The 17426-nt window shown below is 40.2% G+C and overlaps 1 protein-coding gene across 1 annotated transcript in view; it reads right to left on the bottom strand.

Annotated features, from left to right (window-relative positions):
* mxd1 (MAX dimerization protein 1) overlaps positions 1 to 17426 on the bottom strand; it is a 43794-nt gene that overhangs the window by 16388 nt on the left and 9980 nt on the right. Inside the window, exons 4-5 of the mRNA XM_073060272.1 lie at positions 2267 to 2381; positions 248 to 407 (exon numbers count right to left, since the gene is read on the bottom strand). Coding sequence (XP_072916373.1) covers positions 248 to 407; positions 2267 to 2381 — 275 coding nt within the window. The remainder of the gene's footprint in view (positions 1 to 247; positions 408 to 2266; positions 2382 to 17426) is intronic.

Raw genomic sequence — 17426 nt, 5'->3', positions numbered from 1 at the left:
ACTAAAATGGCAGGACAGATTTGAGGGGGTCAACAAGCCTACTCCTGCTGCTCTAATTGAGGTCCAACTGGTATTCCATGAGTTTCATGCCTAAGACTTTTGCACAGTACTGTATTTCTGAAACAATTTTGCAACTATGTGAGAGTTAAGAAGAATTCTGATTGCTATACCAGTGCTAGAAGTTTGTGATTGGTTAATCTATAACCAATCATTTTGTACTAAATGGAAGCTCTCTATAAAATATTACCTTGATCAGAGTCTGATCTCTCTGAAGAAACAGTTGATCCTATGCTATCCATTCGCGTCCTCTCAATGTTAAGCAATTCCAGCTGCCGCTTCAAATGACGCTGCTCCCGTTGTAGCTGGTCAATCTGGTGCAGAGCCCTTCTGTCACCTTCTTCAAGTGTCTAGAAGGAAAGACAAATATTTTAAAGAGGAAAAACTTGCACATCCTGGGAATCCTGAAAAAGCCTAATTATTTATTTTGAGGAACAGCATGGTAACAGGTCCTTGTAGCCCAACAGGCCAATGCTGTCCAATTACACCTACACTATCTATTAACCTACTAACCAATTAGCCTTTTGAATGCTTGGGGGAAACCAGAGCACCCAGAGGAAATCCACGCACCACACAGGGAGAACGTACAGACAGCAGCTGAATTGAACTGGATCGCTGGCATTGTAATAACATTACACCAACTGTAATGTCACCATACGCCCCATTTGAACAAGGCAAAGTTAGAAACTGAACATATTTAAATTGGAATCAGAGGTGGAAAGAACAAAAGGATTGGTTGTTACAAGGTGGAGACTAAGAGTGAACAAATGAACAATGTAGAGATGAACATTGCCTGCTGAGGGAGCATGGTGAGGACTTGGTAACGGACTTATCTGGAAATTATTTAAAAATTGTTTTGTTCACACTGACCAGTAGATCAGGGGTCTGTATAAATATGAAAGTAAAAAAATGCTCAATATTTCAAGGATAAGTTTATGTCAACTGGATATACTAATCTACCTGTTCCTAGGCTTCAAGTTCCTAGGAGTGAACATAACCATCAGCCTGTCTCGGTTCAGCCATGAATACCACACTGCCATGAACGCTCACCAACACATCTACTTTCTCAGGAGTCAAAAGAAATTTGGCAAGTCCCTGTTGGCCCTCACCGATTTTTAACCCATGCACTGTAGAAATATTGAATCATAATGGCTTGATATGGCAAATGCTTCGCCTGAGACTGCAAGAAACTGCAGAGACTTTTGGACACAGTTCAGCACTTCACTGAAAGCAGCCTCCCATCTGTAGACTCTGTCTATACTCTCACTGCCTCAGTAAAACAGCCGGCATAATCAAAGACCCCACACATCCTGGACATCTGCTCTTCTCCCCTCTTCCATTGGACAGAAGATTTTTAAAAAATGTCTGAAAGCACTTACAACAAGGCTCAAGGGCAACTGTTGTTATAAGACTATCGAATAGTTCCCTAGTACAATAAAATGGACTCTTGACCTTACACTCTACCTTGATAAGATCTTATATCTTATTATTTACCTGCGCTGAACTTTCTCTGTAGCTGTTACACTTCATTCTACATTGTTACCTTGTCCTGTCTCAATGCACTGAGTAATGATCTGATCTGTATGAACAGTTTGCAAGACAAGCTTTTCTCTGTACCACAGTACATGACATTAACAAACCAATTGTCGTAATATTATTGGTGAGGAAATACCTCCCTTCTACTTCATCTCTAAGAACTTTCACAGATCTAAATTTAAATGACAGTGCAAAGCATGGACTTTGAGATATCAGTCATCAATGATAACCACAAAACACTTCCAGGAGCAACACTGAAAGAATAAACACAAGAGATTTGCAGATGCTGGAAATTCAGAGAACACACACAAAATGCTCAAGGAAATCAGCACATCAGGCAGCATCTGTAGAAAGGGATAAACAGTTGATGTTTTGGGTGGAGACCTTTCATTGGGAGACTGTAATAATGAAAGAGTAGCATCCAATAAGGGCTGAAGAAAATAGAAGAAAATGCCATTAAAAATAACTTTGTCTGCTGTCAAAAGTGTAAACAATGTCTAGAAAACAAGAACCACACAGTTCAGTTACTATGAAAACATATCTGATTGCTGTGAAGTCGTTACATTCGATAACATCTAATGGCCAGCAGTTCCGATGCTGAGATGGAAGAAAGCAATTAGCCAAGGTTTTCTGCAGAAGTAACAAGGTTACGGAATTTCTCCCTACAGCTTACCTTGATGTGTAATTTGGCTTTCATAAGTAAACTTAGTGTGGTATGTCTTGTACTCTCTGCTCCCACTGGTACCAGTTCTTTCAAGCGTTCCAAGCAAAGTCGCAGATGGGCCCGTCTGGTTTAAAAAAAAGAGACACTCATTTAAAGTCACAACCCAGAACTATCAGGGAATAACTCAAGCAATTGCAAACTTTTTGACCTGTAACACACACACACACACAAACTGATGGAGGAACTCAGTTGGTCAAGCAGCATCTATGGAGAGGAATAAACAGTCGATGTTTCGCGCCAACACCCTTCATTAGGTCTGAAAAAGGAAGGGGGAAGAAGCACAAACTGGAAGGTGACAGGTAACAAGTTCCCAGGAAGCACAGGTGGCTGTGATATCAAAGGCTGAACTCCTTCCAATTTAAATCTGGCTTCCTTTTAAAATAGCTACATTTTAAAATCTATTTCATAAGCTAATTGAATGGTCATTCAGGAGCAGAATTTGGCCATTCAGCCCATCAAATGTGCTCTGCTATTCCATCATGGCTGATTAATTACCCCTTTCAATCTCATTCTCTTGCCTTCTCCTCACAACATTTGATGCCTTTACTAATTAAGTACCTATCAATCTCTGCTTTAAATACACCCAATGGCTTGGCCTCTACAGCCATCTGTAGCAATGAATCCAATAGATTCACTAAAACAGATTGCTCAGACTAAAGAAAATAAATAAAGTTACTTTCACCCAAAATAAATTTAGCTCGTGAAGTACATTGGTGTTACAGAGGTTCCTTCTTCACCAACTACAAAATGTTACCGTGTGAAATTGGCAAATGTATCCAAAGAACAGAGTACCACCATAAAGCTAAGTCAACACTTCAAAGGCATAAGTCACACTCACTGGCAAGAGGCCCCACAATGCAGCCAAGGACTTAAGCATTGAGAATTGCTAATTGCATCCAAACTCAATGTGTTAAAAGTTTTCAATAGTGAACTACAGAATGCACCTCCTGAGAGAACAATAATAAGTTTAAGTAGGTTCTTAAGAAACCAATGGGGACAACGGTGGATTATATCATTACTTACGTGGCAAATTGTTTCTCAGTTTCGAGAGGCCAAGTTACTTACTACTGCTCCTAACCTATATATTTTGATATGTCCTAAAGGGGATTGGCTGCATAAAAGCAAAATTAGGCTGTCCATAAACAAAGATCGGCTCCACTGGTCAGCGCCAGAAGCAGTCAAATTGGACTCCCTTGAGTGCTGCAGAAGCTGCCGTAAACAAAAAATGGCCTTGCTGATCCCTTGTGTTATTCACAGTTTGTTCTCTGAATCTGCACACAGTGCATTAATTTACAAGTTCTGGGAACGAGGCTGGGATAACATAGCACATTATTTCACACAACCCTGCAGAGCACATGGTATGTGCTACTTTTGCTTTGAGCTGAATGGGCTATAAAGTGATGGACCTCAAGCGAGCAGTCAGTCGGAGGACATCAAACACCAGTTCAGCTGCTCCAATTTAAATTAGCCAGCTCTGATGAAGAGTCCCAGTCTGAAACACTGACTCTCCATAGATGCATACTGACCTGCTGAGTTCCTCCAGCATTTTTGTGTTTCTGGATTTCCAGCATCTGCAGAATCGCTTGTGTTTCTAGTTTAAATCCTGCTGTTTGAAAATAAATCAGCAAACACTGGACAGTATCAGCTTGCTTAGGAACGCTTTGCTTGGCTCCAGAAGCATAATGATCTGATAAGAGATGATATAAAATAGTATTCTAAATTTGCTCTAACATCTCAATGTTATCATTAGAATAACTGAATACACTCAATGGCCACTTTATTAGGTAGCTTTTGTACCTAAAAAAAAATGCCCGAGTGTACTTTCATGGTCTTTTGCTGCTGTAGTCCATCCATGTCAAGCTTCAACAAGTTGTGCATTTAGAGACTCTTCCTTACGCCACTGTTATTTGAATCACTGTCACCTTCCTGTCAGTTTGAACCAGCCTGGCCATTCTCCTTTGGCCTCTCTCGTTAACAAGGTGTTTTCACCTATAGGATGTTTTTTTTAAATTTTTCGTACCATTCTCTGCAAACTCTAGAGAGTGTCCTGCGTGAAAATCCCAGGAGATACTCTAACCACCCCGTCTAACACCAACGATCATTCCACGGTCAAAATCACTTCGATCACATTTCTTCCCCATTCTGATGTTTGGTCTGAATATCTTGGCCATGTCTACATGCTTTTATCCACTGAGTCACTGCCACACAATTGGCTAATTAGGCATTAACAAGCTGGTCTACAGGTGTATCTAATGAAATGGCCACCAAGTGTATATTTTTCTGAACACACTACTGATAGAGATTAAATTTAAAACCTGATAATTTCAGAACTTTAAAGACAATAGAAATAGTAAAGTAAAGCAAACTTCAACAGTAAACTTCAAGACTCTGAAATTGTTAGGCATCACCCAACCAAACATCATCAGCTTGATAAATCCTGAACTACTGAACAACTGAACTATTATTTTGGATGTAAAATCCACCTGTGTACAAAGCACTTCTGGCCCAATGGGCAAGTCAATAACAGAGCCAAACCCAACCCAGTCCTCAATTCTCTACAAATTCCTATTTTCAGCAGTGTTAGCAAGCACAAGACCTGATAAAGATTTATTGATTTCATCCTGGATACTTGGGTGGTGGGGTGGAGATACGTCTCTACAAAGGAGGTATAAGGTGCTCCTTCCCTCCACTAGCCTGCAGGTCACCGTTGGGCAAGGTGTAGCACCTGCTTAGCCCTCCGATCATGGACACATGAAGCTATGGGTGCAGGTGGTGGATGGTCGTATAAGCAGCTAGTGCATATCACGTCCAGGTTACGCAACCACTGATGCCAAGCAATCTCTGAATTGATAATAGCTGAGATCACCCATCCTGCAAAGACACTGCCCAGAAGAAGGCAATGGCAAACCACTTCTGTAGAAGATGTTGCCAAGAACAATCATGGTCACGGAAAGACCCTGTCTGCCTACATCATATGATGGCACATAATGATGACATTGACGATCCTACATACATCAAGTAACATGAGAGTTACATTCCTAATAAACTTCACATTATAGAAAGTCACATTATAAGCAGAACATCTAGAGAGAGTGAGATTATGATTAGCGTTTTGTCACATCAACATCGAAACATAGTGAAATGCATTAGTTACATGAATGACCAAAACAGTTCGAATATATGCTGGGCCAAACCACAATTAAAGGGCATGCTTCCAGTGCCAACATAGCATGACCACAACTTACTAACTCTAACCCCCTACATCTTTAGAATGTGGGACAAAAATCGGAGCAGCTGGAGGAAACTCACATGGTCACAGGGCGAACACACAAACTACTTACAGATGGCAGCAGGAATTGAACATCGATCTGCAGTGCTGCAAAGCATTATGCTAACCCATTTTCTTCCCATTAAGTATTCATCTGATTTGCTTTTGAATGTTTTAAAAATCGGCATAATCTAGATAGCAGCTATTCAGTGTGTTGACCAACATTCCTCCATAGATGCTGCCTGACTGGATGAGCATTTTGTGTGTGTTGATCCTTACTTACTGCCCATTACACTGCTGGCAATTAAGGCAGCAATGAAGGTCCTTCATTTCTGGTGGTGTTCAGGGCTCAAAAGGACAACAAATTGTCGTGGTTTGGAGGCTTGCGTGTCTCAATGACCCGGAGACCTATGTTGGCTGGAGTCAGGGCTTTATGCTTTGACTCCTGGCAGGGTCACCATGCCCAAAAGGTCAAAGGTTAGAGGCCAGACTAAGAGTGGTCAAGCAGATCTCCAGCTCACAGATAGCAACACTAACTGTTAAAACAAAATTGTTAAGGAAACAGTGTTGATCCTGATTTCCAGTATCTGCTGTCTCCCTCCTGTACCCATTAATCAGCATTTTTTGTCCGACTCCTGTAACTATGGCTTTCAAGGGGATGAGTAAGTGGTGGCAGTGGCAGGTATATCCACAGAAATAGGAAAGTGGTGGAAAGAAATTGACTCCAACAGGACTTGCCCTCACTTGCAAGCTGTTGTCGCTGAGTTCAAGGTGGTGTTGATAAAAGATATAGAGCAAGTCACCTCTAGCTCATAAATGCCTCCAGGTAGGGGAATTCTCATGAGCTCAAGGGGAAAAAAAACAAAAAAAAGTATTAGGTCATTCATTCCTGTTGATGTCAACAACATGTTAATGACAATCATCTGCGCAGCCAAAACTGTAACACCTTTTCCATGAAGTTACGTACCATATTTAAGAAGCTTTATTGTCACATATATATTGAAATGCATCACTTGTGTTGGGGATGTGCTAGGGGCAAGATGCTACACTTCTGGTGCCAACATAACATGCCCACAACCTACTAACCCTAACTCACAAACGCGAGAAAATGTGATGCTGGAAATCCAAGCAATACACACAAAATGCTGGATAAACCCAGCAGCATCTGTGGAAAAAAGTGTAAACTGTCAACATTTATCAGGACTGGAAAGGAAGGGTCTTGTCCCGAAACATCAACTGTTTATTCTTTTCCACAGATGCTGCCTGGCCTGCTGAGTTCCTCCAGCATTTTGCATGTGTAACCCTAACTCACATGTCTTTGGACAGTTGGGGAAAAGCAACCAGAGCACCTGGAGGATACCCACACAAACACAGGGAAACTCCTTGCAGACAGAGGCAGCAACTGAACCCCAATCTTACAAATGACACTGTAAAGGGTTACACCAGTTTAAAAGCAAAACAGATTTGTTGGAACTGGTGGACATTCCATTAACCACCTACTTACTGTAAAGGGAAGGCATGACTGAAGCACATAGTTCCAGTGTGCACCAAGTTATGGCTAGATGAATCCACTTTCTAAAACAATGATCCAAACTTAATGATCGGCACATTTTTAGAAACTGAACACAAAAGAATTTACACACACACACACACACACACACACACACACACACACACACACACACACACACACACACACACACACACACACACACACACACACACACACACACACACACACACACACACACACACACACACACACACACACACACACACACACACACACACACACACACACACACACACACACACACACCTGACACCCTTCATTAGGACTGAGAAGGAAGTGGGAAGATGCTAGAATAAGCAGGTGGAGGATGGGTAAAAAGGCTAGCAGGTAGATGATTGGTGAAGCCAGGTGGGTGGGAAAGGTGAAGGGCTAGAGAAGAAAGAATCTGAAAAGAGAGGAGAGTGGACAATAGAAGAGAGAGAAGGCGGAGGGGACCCAGGGGGTAGTCATAGGCAGGTGAGAAGTACTAAAAGATCAGAGAGCGGAATAGAGGGAGCAAAAGAATTGTTCACTGGAAGGAGAAATTGATATTTGAGTCATTAGGTGGGAGGGTACCCAGACAGAATAAAAGAAATTTGTCCTATTCATCAGAATAATTTTCATAAGGCAACAATCTGGGTAGGAAAGTAAACAAATAGGATCTAGTCTTTCAACAGGATAAAGAGGAGGCCATTTGCTCCTCTAAGCCTGCATCATCAAGTACGGTCTGCCTCAGGAATTGCTGCTGCAGTTCTACACTGCAGTCATTGAGTCTGTCCTGTGCACCTCCATCATTGTGTGGTTTGGAGCCGCCACCAAGCAGGATAGAACCAGACTACAGCGCACAGTGAGGACTGCCGAGCGCATCATTGGAGCCTCCCTGCCCTCTATTGTGGACCTGTACTCTTCCAGGTTGAAGAAGAGGGCGGGGAACATCATAAAGGACTCCTCCCATCCTGCGCACGGACTGTTTGATCTGCTTCCGTCTGGTAGGCGCTTCAGATCCCTCCAGACTAAAACTAATAGGCACTGGAGAAGTTTTTTCCCTACTGCGGTCACTTTGCTGAACAGTTAACTGCCGGCTAACTATTACTTGTATTGCACTACCTGTATGTGCATTTATATTTATCATTATTATTGTTATGAGCAGAGAGACATCATCTGCCGGAAGTAAATTCCTTGTATGTGCATAGGTACTTGGCGATTAAAGTCTGATTCTGATCATCAAGTACCATTTCCCTGCACTATCCCATAATATCCAATAGGCATGGTATTCCTGTTTAGGGAAATACTGCTTTGTAAGCGCTTCAGGAAGATATCAGCTCAGTGAACGGTAAACTCTGGTCAACCCTGAAACAGTCTCCTTGCACAAGATACCCAGTCGTCAATTCAGTCAGACACATTTCAGGCTGCAAGAGTAGGTGTTAAGGAGTGCACTGAAGATTAGTGACACCAACACAAAGATCTGGTAGGGAGTGACTGTAATCTAAATTCTCACCACCACTGGGCACCAAGAAACCCTGCAAACACCATTGTTCAAATAGGCCACAGTAGTGGCACTGAAGCTTTGTACGATTTTTGAAATTAAACATTCCACCCTTCAGTGGAAAAAACACAATAGTAGATACTCCCAAACACCAAACCGTAAAGATTAACACTGACTTTGCATTAGCATTCAGGAATTTAAAGCATTTCAATTCCCATATGATTATTGGAATTTCTAAATGAGTCCTGATAAAGGGTCTCTGCCCAAAACATTGATTGTTTATTCCTCTCCATGGATGCTGCCCGAGTTCCTCCAGCACTTTGTGTGAGTGACTCTAAATTTCCAACACCTACAGAATTTCTTGTGTCTTAAATGATACAATCTGCAAGGAACATTGGATGAGAGCTCTGGCAAACCTAACCTCTAAATTTCTGAATCATTCCATTGTATAACACAATAGGTTTTGTTACTATTGGTAATAACAGATCACTTTGAAAAATGTAGTTTTGTGTTGCTTCACATAGTCTAGTGTAGTTTTGTGTTGTTTCATGTAGCACCAGGGCCCTGGAGGAACGTTGTTTTGTTTTTACTGTGTACTGTACCAGCAGTTATAGTTGAAATGACAATAAAAGTGACTTGACATGACTTGAAAAATCCAAATATGAAGACGAGAGAATTCAGAATTTTCATTACTTACAAACATGTATTTTCCAGCACAGCTCAGCACATCAGAAAAACTAAGCATAGAAAAATTTTAAAACTTTCACCATTTACAAAATCCACACAGATTATGATGGAGCCTTGGACTCACTAGCTGGTTTGCCTTAGTAATAAGTACCCACTTCCTGCAGCAAAATAAATCTCACTCTCCCTAATGGGGAGAAAAATAATTTTGAGATAAGATTTGAAACCTTTCAGCACCTGCCTACTTTCTCAATTAGAGTCAGAGCATGGCCTACCCATGTCTATGCTGGTTATTAAATACCCATCTACATAGTCATCTCATTTTCCAGCACCTAACTCATAACCATTTCACGTCATAGATAGATAGATAGATAGATAGATACTTTATTCATCCCCATGGGGAAATTCAACTTTTTTTCCAATGTCCCATACACTTGCTGTAGCAAAACTAATTACATACAATACTTAACTCAGTAAAAAATATGATATGCATCTAAATCACCGTCTCAAAAAGCATTAATAGCTTTAAAAAGTTCTTAAGTCCTGGAGGTAGAATTGTAAAGCCTAATGGCATTGGGGAGTATTGACCTCTTCATCCTGTCTGAGGAGCATTGCATCGATAGTAACCTGTCACTGAAACTGCTTCTCTGTCTCTGGATGGTGCTATGTAGAGGATGTTCAGAGTTATCCATAATTGACCGTAGCCTACTCAGCGCCCTTCGTTCAGCTACCGATGTTAAACTCTCCAGTCCTTTGCCCACGACAGAGCCCGCCTTCCTTACCAGCTTATCAAGACGTGAGGCGTCCCTCTTCTTAATGCTTCCTCCCCAACACGCCACCACAAAGAAGAGGGCGCTCTCCACAACTGACCTATAGAACATCTTCAGCATCTCACTACAGACATTGAATGACGCCAGCCTTCTAAGGAAGTACATTCGACTCTGTGCCTTCCTGCACAAGGCATCTGTGTTGGCAGTCCAGTCAAGCTTCTCGTCTAACTGTACTCCCAGATACTTGTAGGTCTTAACCTGCTCCACATTCTAATAGCATTCTAAGTGTTGCACCACCCACTAATGCAATAATTCCAGATTTCAACCACCCTCAAATAAAATCCTCAACTTCTAGCCAACTCTACTCCCCTTTGTCCAAGACACTTCTGCGAGGTAGAATACTTTTTCCACTATGCACCCTATTTATACCTTTCATCTGTAAATTTCAAATCAGTTTTCCCCTCACTGCTTGAAAAAATCCCCAATTTATTCAGTATCTCTTAAATTAAATACTTCTTTCAGACCATATTCTGGTGAATCACACCTTGACTCTCTCCATGCAATTTCTTTAATATGACAACCAAAACTACATACTATTTCAGCTGTGGTCCAAATGAAGTTTTACCTAATTGCACCATAACCAAAGTTCCCTCTAAACTACGTGGGTGCATGACCACACAGTAACTGAAATGCTCCCATGCACGTAGCCTTTGTTGGCGCACAACTGAAATTTCCTTTTATATAATGTTAAGATAATGTTGTAATTATGGTAATAATTTAGAAATATATGTTAATATAATTGTAATTAATTGTTTTCATGAATATAATCCATAAATTTTCTAAATATTAACCACACCACAACCTTTACTTTGACAATGTAAATACGTTGAAGCTCTAGTGTTTATGTGCTTCAAGTTACCATATTGTAACAATAAACACAGAATGGAGGTCAGTAGCTTATTGTTAATAAACTGCTGGCCCACTGAACACTGAGGCCATCTAGTCAAAACATTTTACTTTTGTCACTGCGCCTATCAGTTGTTTTAATTGCCTGATATTGCATTGTGAGCTGAGATTTGTGTTTGATTGATGTACATGTTACACAAAAAAAAAAATTTAAGTGCCAAGCAACACACACAAAATGCTGGAGGAACTCAGCAGGTCAGGCAGCGTCTATGGAAAGGAGTACGGTCGACGTTTCAAGCAACGTCGACCATACTCCTTTCCATAGATGCTGCCTGGCCTGCTGAGTTCTTCCTGCATTTTGTGTATTGCTCATATTTCCAACATCTGCTGATTTTCATTTGTTTGTGATTTAAAGTGCTGCGCCATTTTCAGGCAGTGTAAAAATGTATTCCTCAGAGCAATGATTGGTCTGTGCAGTTCTTAAAAAAAAGAGGGAACGTTGACCATAACCTCCCTGCTCTTACATTCCACACCCCATCACTGAACAACAAAAATAAAAGAAATTTTCTAGCTCTTCTTTGGTGTTATGTTCCTTAGGTGACTAAGATATTAACTCTGGTCACAGGAAATTGTCAATGTTGTTATTCACCTACTACTAAACAGGTATGCCTGTGTGAACGGTCAGTTAGATTTTTAATTTGCTGGACAGAGATGGCTGATTAAAAGTCTTGGCTCCTCGACACCTTCAAACACCTATAGTCATGATAGAATTTACAAATTTAATAAAAGGGGCTGATAAACTAGGTACAGGAAGGATGTTTCCTCTGACTGAGGAGTTAAGATTAGGGGCACATTTTGAGTGTGCATGGTATGCCACTTAAGGGTGGAAGAGTAGAAATTTCTTCAGAAGGCCAACCATTAGAATTCTCTATCCCTCATCTCTGTGGAAGCTTTTCATTCAAATGGCCAGAAATTTATTTTGGAGTATTATAGTCACATGTGCCGAAATAAAGTGAAAAGTGTTTTTTTTGTGCACCACTCGGGCAGAACTTACCATACACAAGTACACTGATGTGCTTAGAGAAAAAGATGGCAATTACAGAGAAAGGGCAACGCAGATAAGACAAATAAAGTGCAAGAGGCTTGAGGAAACAAACTGTAAGATGAAGAATTCACCTTTTCATCTTTTAGCTTGTTCAAGTTTGATAAGTGGGACACCACATCAAGAGTGTGTCTCACCAGTTCTTCAGCCTGATGGTACACACTCCCAAGCTTTTTTATTTTTTGCCCATCAGGAGGAAGAGAATAGAGAATGACCATAGTGCAGGAGTCCTTGATTATGTTGGATAACTTCCTGAGGCAGGGGAATGTGTAAAGGGAGTCTGTCGAGTGGGAGGCTTTGGGGATAGTGCTAGATAAAAGTGCCAAGATCAGTCATGTTCTTGATGAATGGCAGAGAAATCTCAAAGAGCTTAATGACCAAATCTTATTAGTTAAGATCTTGACAAAGGAAAAAATTCCAAAGCATTAAAATCATGACTACTCATAGAACAAGATATCCAAACATGCAGGAAAATGAAATACAGATTTTACTTCTGTGGTAATCCAATTTTTTCTAAACTGTGAAAGAGAACAATGTTAGTCAAACAGCCTCCTTAAATGGACTAAACATAGCCAAAAAAAACTAGTGGCTGCACTGCGCATTGAATTCAGTTATAAATATTCTTTTATGATCCTGTTGTGCAACATTCTATCAGAGGCTGGCATGAAGCGTTGTTAGTGGGAGTGTACAACAATAAGAATTTTCTACAATATTATCAAATGGAAAATAATTACAATTCCCATAGCCTTTCTCAGTTTTAAAAGATAGGATACAAAACCTCTTAAATATGTCATAACTTAATAACCTATACTCTAGGCTTTTTTCCCCGTTCAATGTACTTCTTGCCTTTGCAGCTGAAATATTTATGATTGGTCACACATTTTTATGTAAACTAGAAAAGACAAATGATATTATTCCTAATTAGCAAGTAGAAATTAAATAGACCTGACTTCAAATTTAATTCATAAAAGATAGTCTTACACTTGAACAGTTTCCTAGAACATTCTGTTGTGGACCAACCAGGGAACAGGCTACTCTAGATCTGCTGCAATGTAAATACTGTATCATAAATGGGAAAGAGAGATCATCATATGAAGAATTTTGAGAATGAAAACCAAGTCAATGTTGGACTCAATTACAAAGGAATGAGGTGGAAATGTGTTAAAGTAGATTAGGAAATTGAATTTAAATCAACAGATGGCAATAGATATTTTAGAATTATGAAATATTCTAATTGACCATTGTGAAATAAAGTCTTCACATGAAATGTCTTAAACCTGTGGCTGAGTAAAGTTGTTAAGGAATAGTATTACATCAAAAGAAAATGTTTCCCAGAAATGCAAGAATTATATTATGCCCAAGGAGCAGGAGAATTTTAAATATCAGGAAAAGATAACTAAACACTGACTGGGAGAAAACAGGATGAGGGTAATCCTGCATGAAAATCAGATATTCGGAGGTTCTACACATTCATAAAATGAACAAATATTTACAAGGATAGTAAATGCCAGTTCCTTTATAGTTGAGATAGGGTTATAAGGAAATGGCAGACATCTTCAACCATTTTTACATCAAAAAGTAAAATTCTGCAACTGCTGGAAAATAGCAGAAAGTCCTGGAAAGATGGCATTGTTGGAGAGAGTAATAGGAGTAATATCACAGGATAAAGACATTAAGAAGCGATGAAGCATCTTCACTTTCAAACATTAACATCGCTTCTCTCACCATCGAACATTATGTTTTTATTTAATATTTTCCCCCTAATCAGCCACTGTTGCTCTGATGTACATATATCTTATCCTTCAGAATCCTTTCCAGTTACAGGTGCTAAACTTATGGGTCTATAGTTCCCAGGTTTCATGTTCACAGAAGAACAAATAAATACAATAGAATAAATGGAAACTACACACAAAGACAACAAGCAATTAATATGGAAAAGACAGCAAAGTGTCCAAATACAACACTAATAAATAAAATAATATTGAGAGTGTGAGTTGTAGAGTTCTTGAAAATGAGTCGACAGGTTGTGTTCAGCGATCAGTGTTGAAATGAGTGAAGTTATCTAGGTTGGTTCAGGAGCATGATGGTTGAAGGATAATAACTGCTCTTAAACTAAGGTTCCTGTAACCTGTCCCTCTTGTATAGGTCACCTCTGCTACAGAAAAGATTCTAATGGTCTAAAAATCTGAATCCCTGCTCGCTACACCAATTTGTTAGCCACACATTTGTTTGCATATCTTCCTATTCTTATCCTCACTAGCATATGACACTGAAAGTCATTCTTTACTGCTTTTATAAACAATTTTTTGTGTAGCCAAGCACAGAAAACAGACAAAAACAAACAGCATTGGCATTGAAATATTACCCTCCATCCAAACAAAAGTAGATATGTACAGAGGCCAAAGACCATTATAGATCATAAAACAATTAAAAAACAAACAAACAGATAAGACGAGGTAAAGAATAACAAGTAACAGATGCGCATGTGAATTTGAGGTGGCTGCATAGAAGAACCTACCAGAGCAGTAAGCTTTGGGCTGCGTTGGAAACATTCAGTATTTAGGTTGAATTTAACAAGCAGATAACATTCCCGAGCTTAACCAAAATAGGTTGGACGAGATGGGTGGCTTTCCACAATGGAAACTACAGAAATTGATTTGGAACAGGCTGTTTTGAATTTAATAAACACTAAAATACTGCAATAAAGTTCACCTGTATGATTAATTGTGCTATCTCTGCTGAAATTCAAAATGCACCAACTGCCGCAAAATATTCTATAGATCTTTGTAGCTGAAGCTAACTGAAAGATATTGCAGACATTTCAAAGTACAATCTCAAACAGAGGACAGATCAAGCATCAAGAGGTATGCAAGACTGCATGCATCTGTTGTAACATATTGCTCAAGGAGCAATACTTCCCTATATAATGGGTTCAATAAGGGCAAAATACTGTTTGCGTAAATACAGAAGGTACAAAATCCCAGCATAACTAGCACTTATGGGCCATAATTTTGTATTTACAGGCAAATGATTTTCTCCTTGTGCACAAGTAAACTAAAGTAGGATTGAGCAGTAAGTGGCATGTGTTCTAAGTGCAGTTATAGGCGATAACAGTATCTGGAAATGACCAATGAGGCCAATGTGTGATATACAAACTTTGACACAGGTATGGCAACAGGTTGCAGAGGGACTGGCTGGGGAAGTGGTGCATTCTTTCTGGGTTCCCTGTGGAAACTATAGATACTCCATGCCATCTTGGTTGTTGCTTCCTTCTAGTGTTTTGTCATGAACCAAGGATTCCCACAAGTCAGTGTGGATGTAAACTTGTTGTAGAGAGGCTTTCACAACATAATCAAATATTTTCCTAAGTTGTCATGCTCTCTTGCAATGATGGAGCTCAGGGTAGAGCTACTTTTTTTTGGGGAATCTACTGTCAGACACATGTGATCTGCCTGTCATAGCGAGTGGATGATAATTAGAAGTTTGATGCTGTAGACATTAGCCTGGGAGAAGCAGCTAATATTGGTTTGCTTTCTCTGCCAGAGAATTTGGAGGATACTACAGAGACAACATTGACAGCATTTGTTAAATCTGCTGGTGAGCCTGATCTAGAAACTTAAGTCTCGTTACTTAGTACCTTACAAGGGAACTATCGGAGTGAGAATGATCACTGACATGTCAGGAAATGAGCTGTACTGCAGCAGCTATAGAGTGCACCATCATTATGTGCTGTGTCATATGACGTGGGCAAATTTGGTCTTATGATTGTTCTTGGCAAATTTTTCTACAGAAGTTTTTTTTTTCTCTTCAGAGTTTTTCTTCTTCCAGGCAGTGACTTTACAAGACAGGTGACCCCAGCCATTACCAATACCCTTCAGAGAATGTCTGCCTGGCGTCAGTGGTCGCATAACCAGGACTTGGGACATCCACCACCTGCTCCCATAGCTTCACATGACCATGATCAGAGGGCTAAGCAGGTGGTATACATTGCCCAAAGGCGACCTGCAGGCCAGCGGAGGGAAAGAGTGCCTTACACCTCCTTTAATGGAGATGCATCTCCAGCCCACTATCCGAATGTAGTGAAGTACCGTGCAAAACACAAAATGTAATTACAATTAAGAAATATACACAGATAAACAATTGAATAAGTACAGCAAAAAGACAGCAAGAATAGTGAGGTAGTGGCAGATACCCTTCCTGAATTGTTTATTCCTCTCCATAGATGCTGCTTGACCTGCTGAGTTGCTCCAGCATTTTGTATGTACTAACTGGCCTGACAGACTGCTTTGAGCATAAATATTCTCCAGGAAAAGATTAAAGACAAGCTTTATTTGTCAGGCATAATTCAAAACAAAGCAAAATACATTGTTTGCATCAGTGACCAACACAGTCCAAGGATGTGCTGGGGGGAGCCTGCATGTGTTGCGACACTTCTGGTACCAACATAGGATGCCAACAACTTATTAACCCTTACTAACCCGTATGTCTTTGGAATGTGGGAGTACCTGGAGGGTCCCATGTGGTCACGGGGGACACTTACAATATCCTTACAGACAGCAATGGGAATTGAAACCAGTTCGCTGGCGCTGTAAAGTTTTCTGTTATGCTAACGTGATAGCTATTTCCTCTACAAATAATGGTCAAGCTTCAGCCAAAAGAAAGCCAACATTTTCGGCAACAAAAATATCAAATAGTGGAATATCAGCTAAGTTTTTATGCTGAAATGCATCATAATCACCAATTTCTGGCTCAGGAAGTAAGTACTACCAAAAGGGACAGATTTGTCATTCACTGATTGTTTGTACCATGTTGTATGATGTAACATAAGAAATAGGAGCAGGAGTCGGCCATCTGGCCATCGAGCCTGCTCCGCCATTCAATAAGATCATGGCTGATCTGGTCATCTCAATCTACCTGACTTTTCCCCATAACCAATAATTCCCAGACTATGCAAAATCTATCCAACCTTGTCTTGAATATTCTTACTGAGGTAGCCTCCACTGCTTCATTGGGTAGAGAATTCCAGAGGTTCACCAGCTTCTGGGAAAAGCAGTTCCTCCTCATCTCCATCCTAAATCTATTCCCCCAAATCTTGAGGCTATGTCTCCTAGTTCTAATCTCACCTATCAGTGGAAACTACTTTCCTGCCTCTATCTTATCTATCCCTTTCATAATTTGATATGTTTCTGTAAGATCTCCTCTCATTCTTCAAAATTCCAGTGAGTCAGTCCCAGGCGACTCAATCTCTCCTCATAGTCTAACCCCCTCATCTCTAGAATCAACCTGGTGAACCTCCTCTGTACTACCTCCAAAGCCAGTATATCCTTCCTCATGAGAGGAG

Source organism: Hemitrygon akajei, chromosome 1, assembly GCF_048418815.1.
Source record: "Hemitrygon akajei chromosome 1, sHemAka1.3, whole genome shotgun sequence".
Classification (NCBI taxonomy): domain Eukaryota; kingdom Metazoa; phylum Chordata; class Chondrichthyes; order Myliobatiformes; family Dasyatidae; genus Hemitrygon; species Hemitrygon akajei.
Note: the sequence above shows the minus strand (reverse complement) of the source record. Positions and strands in the feature narration are given on the sequence as shown.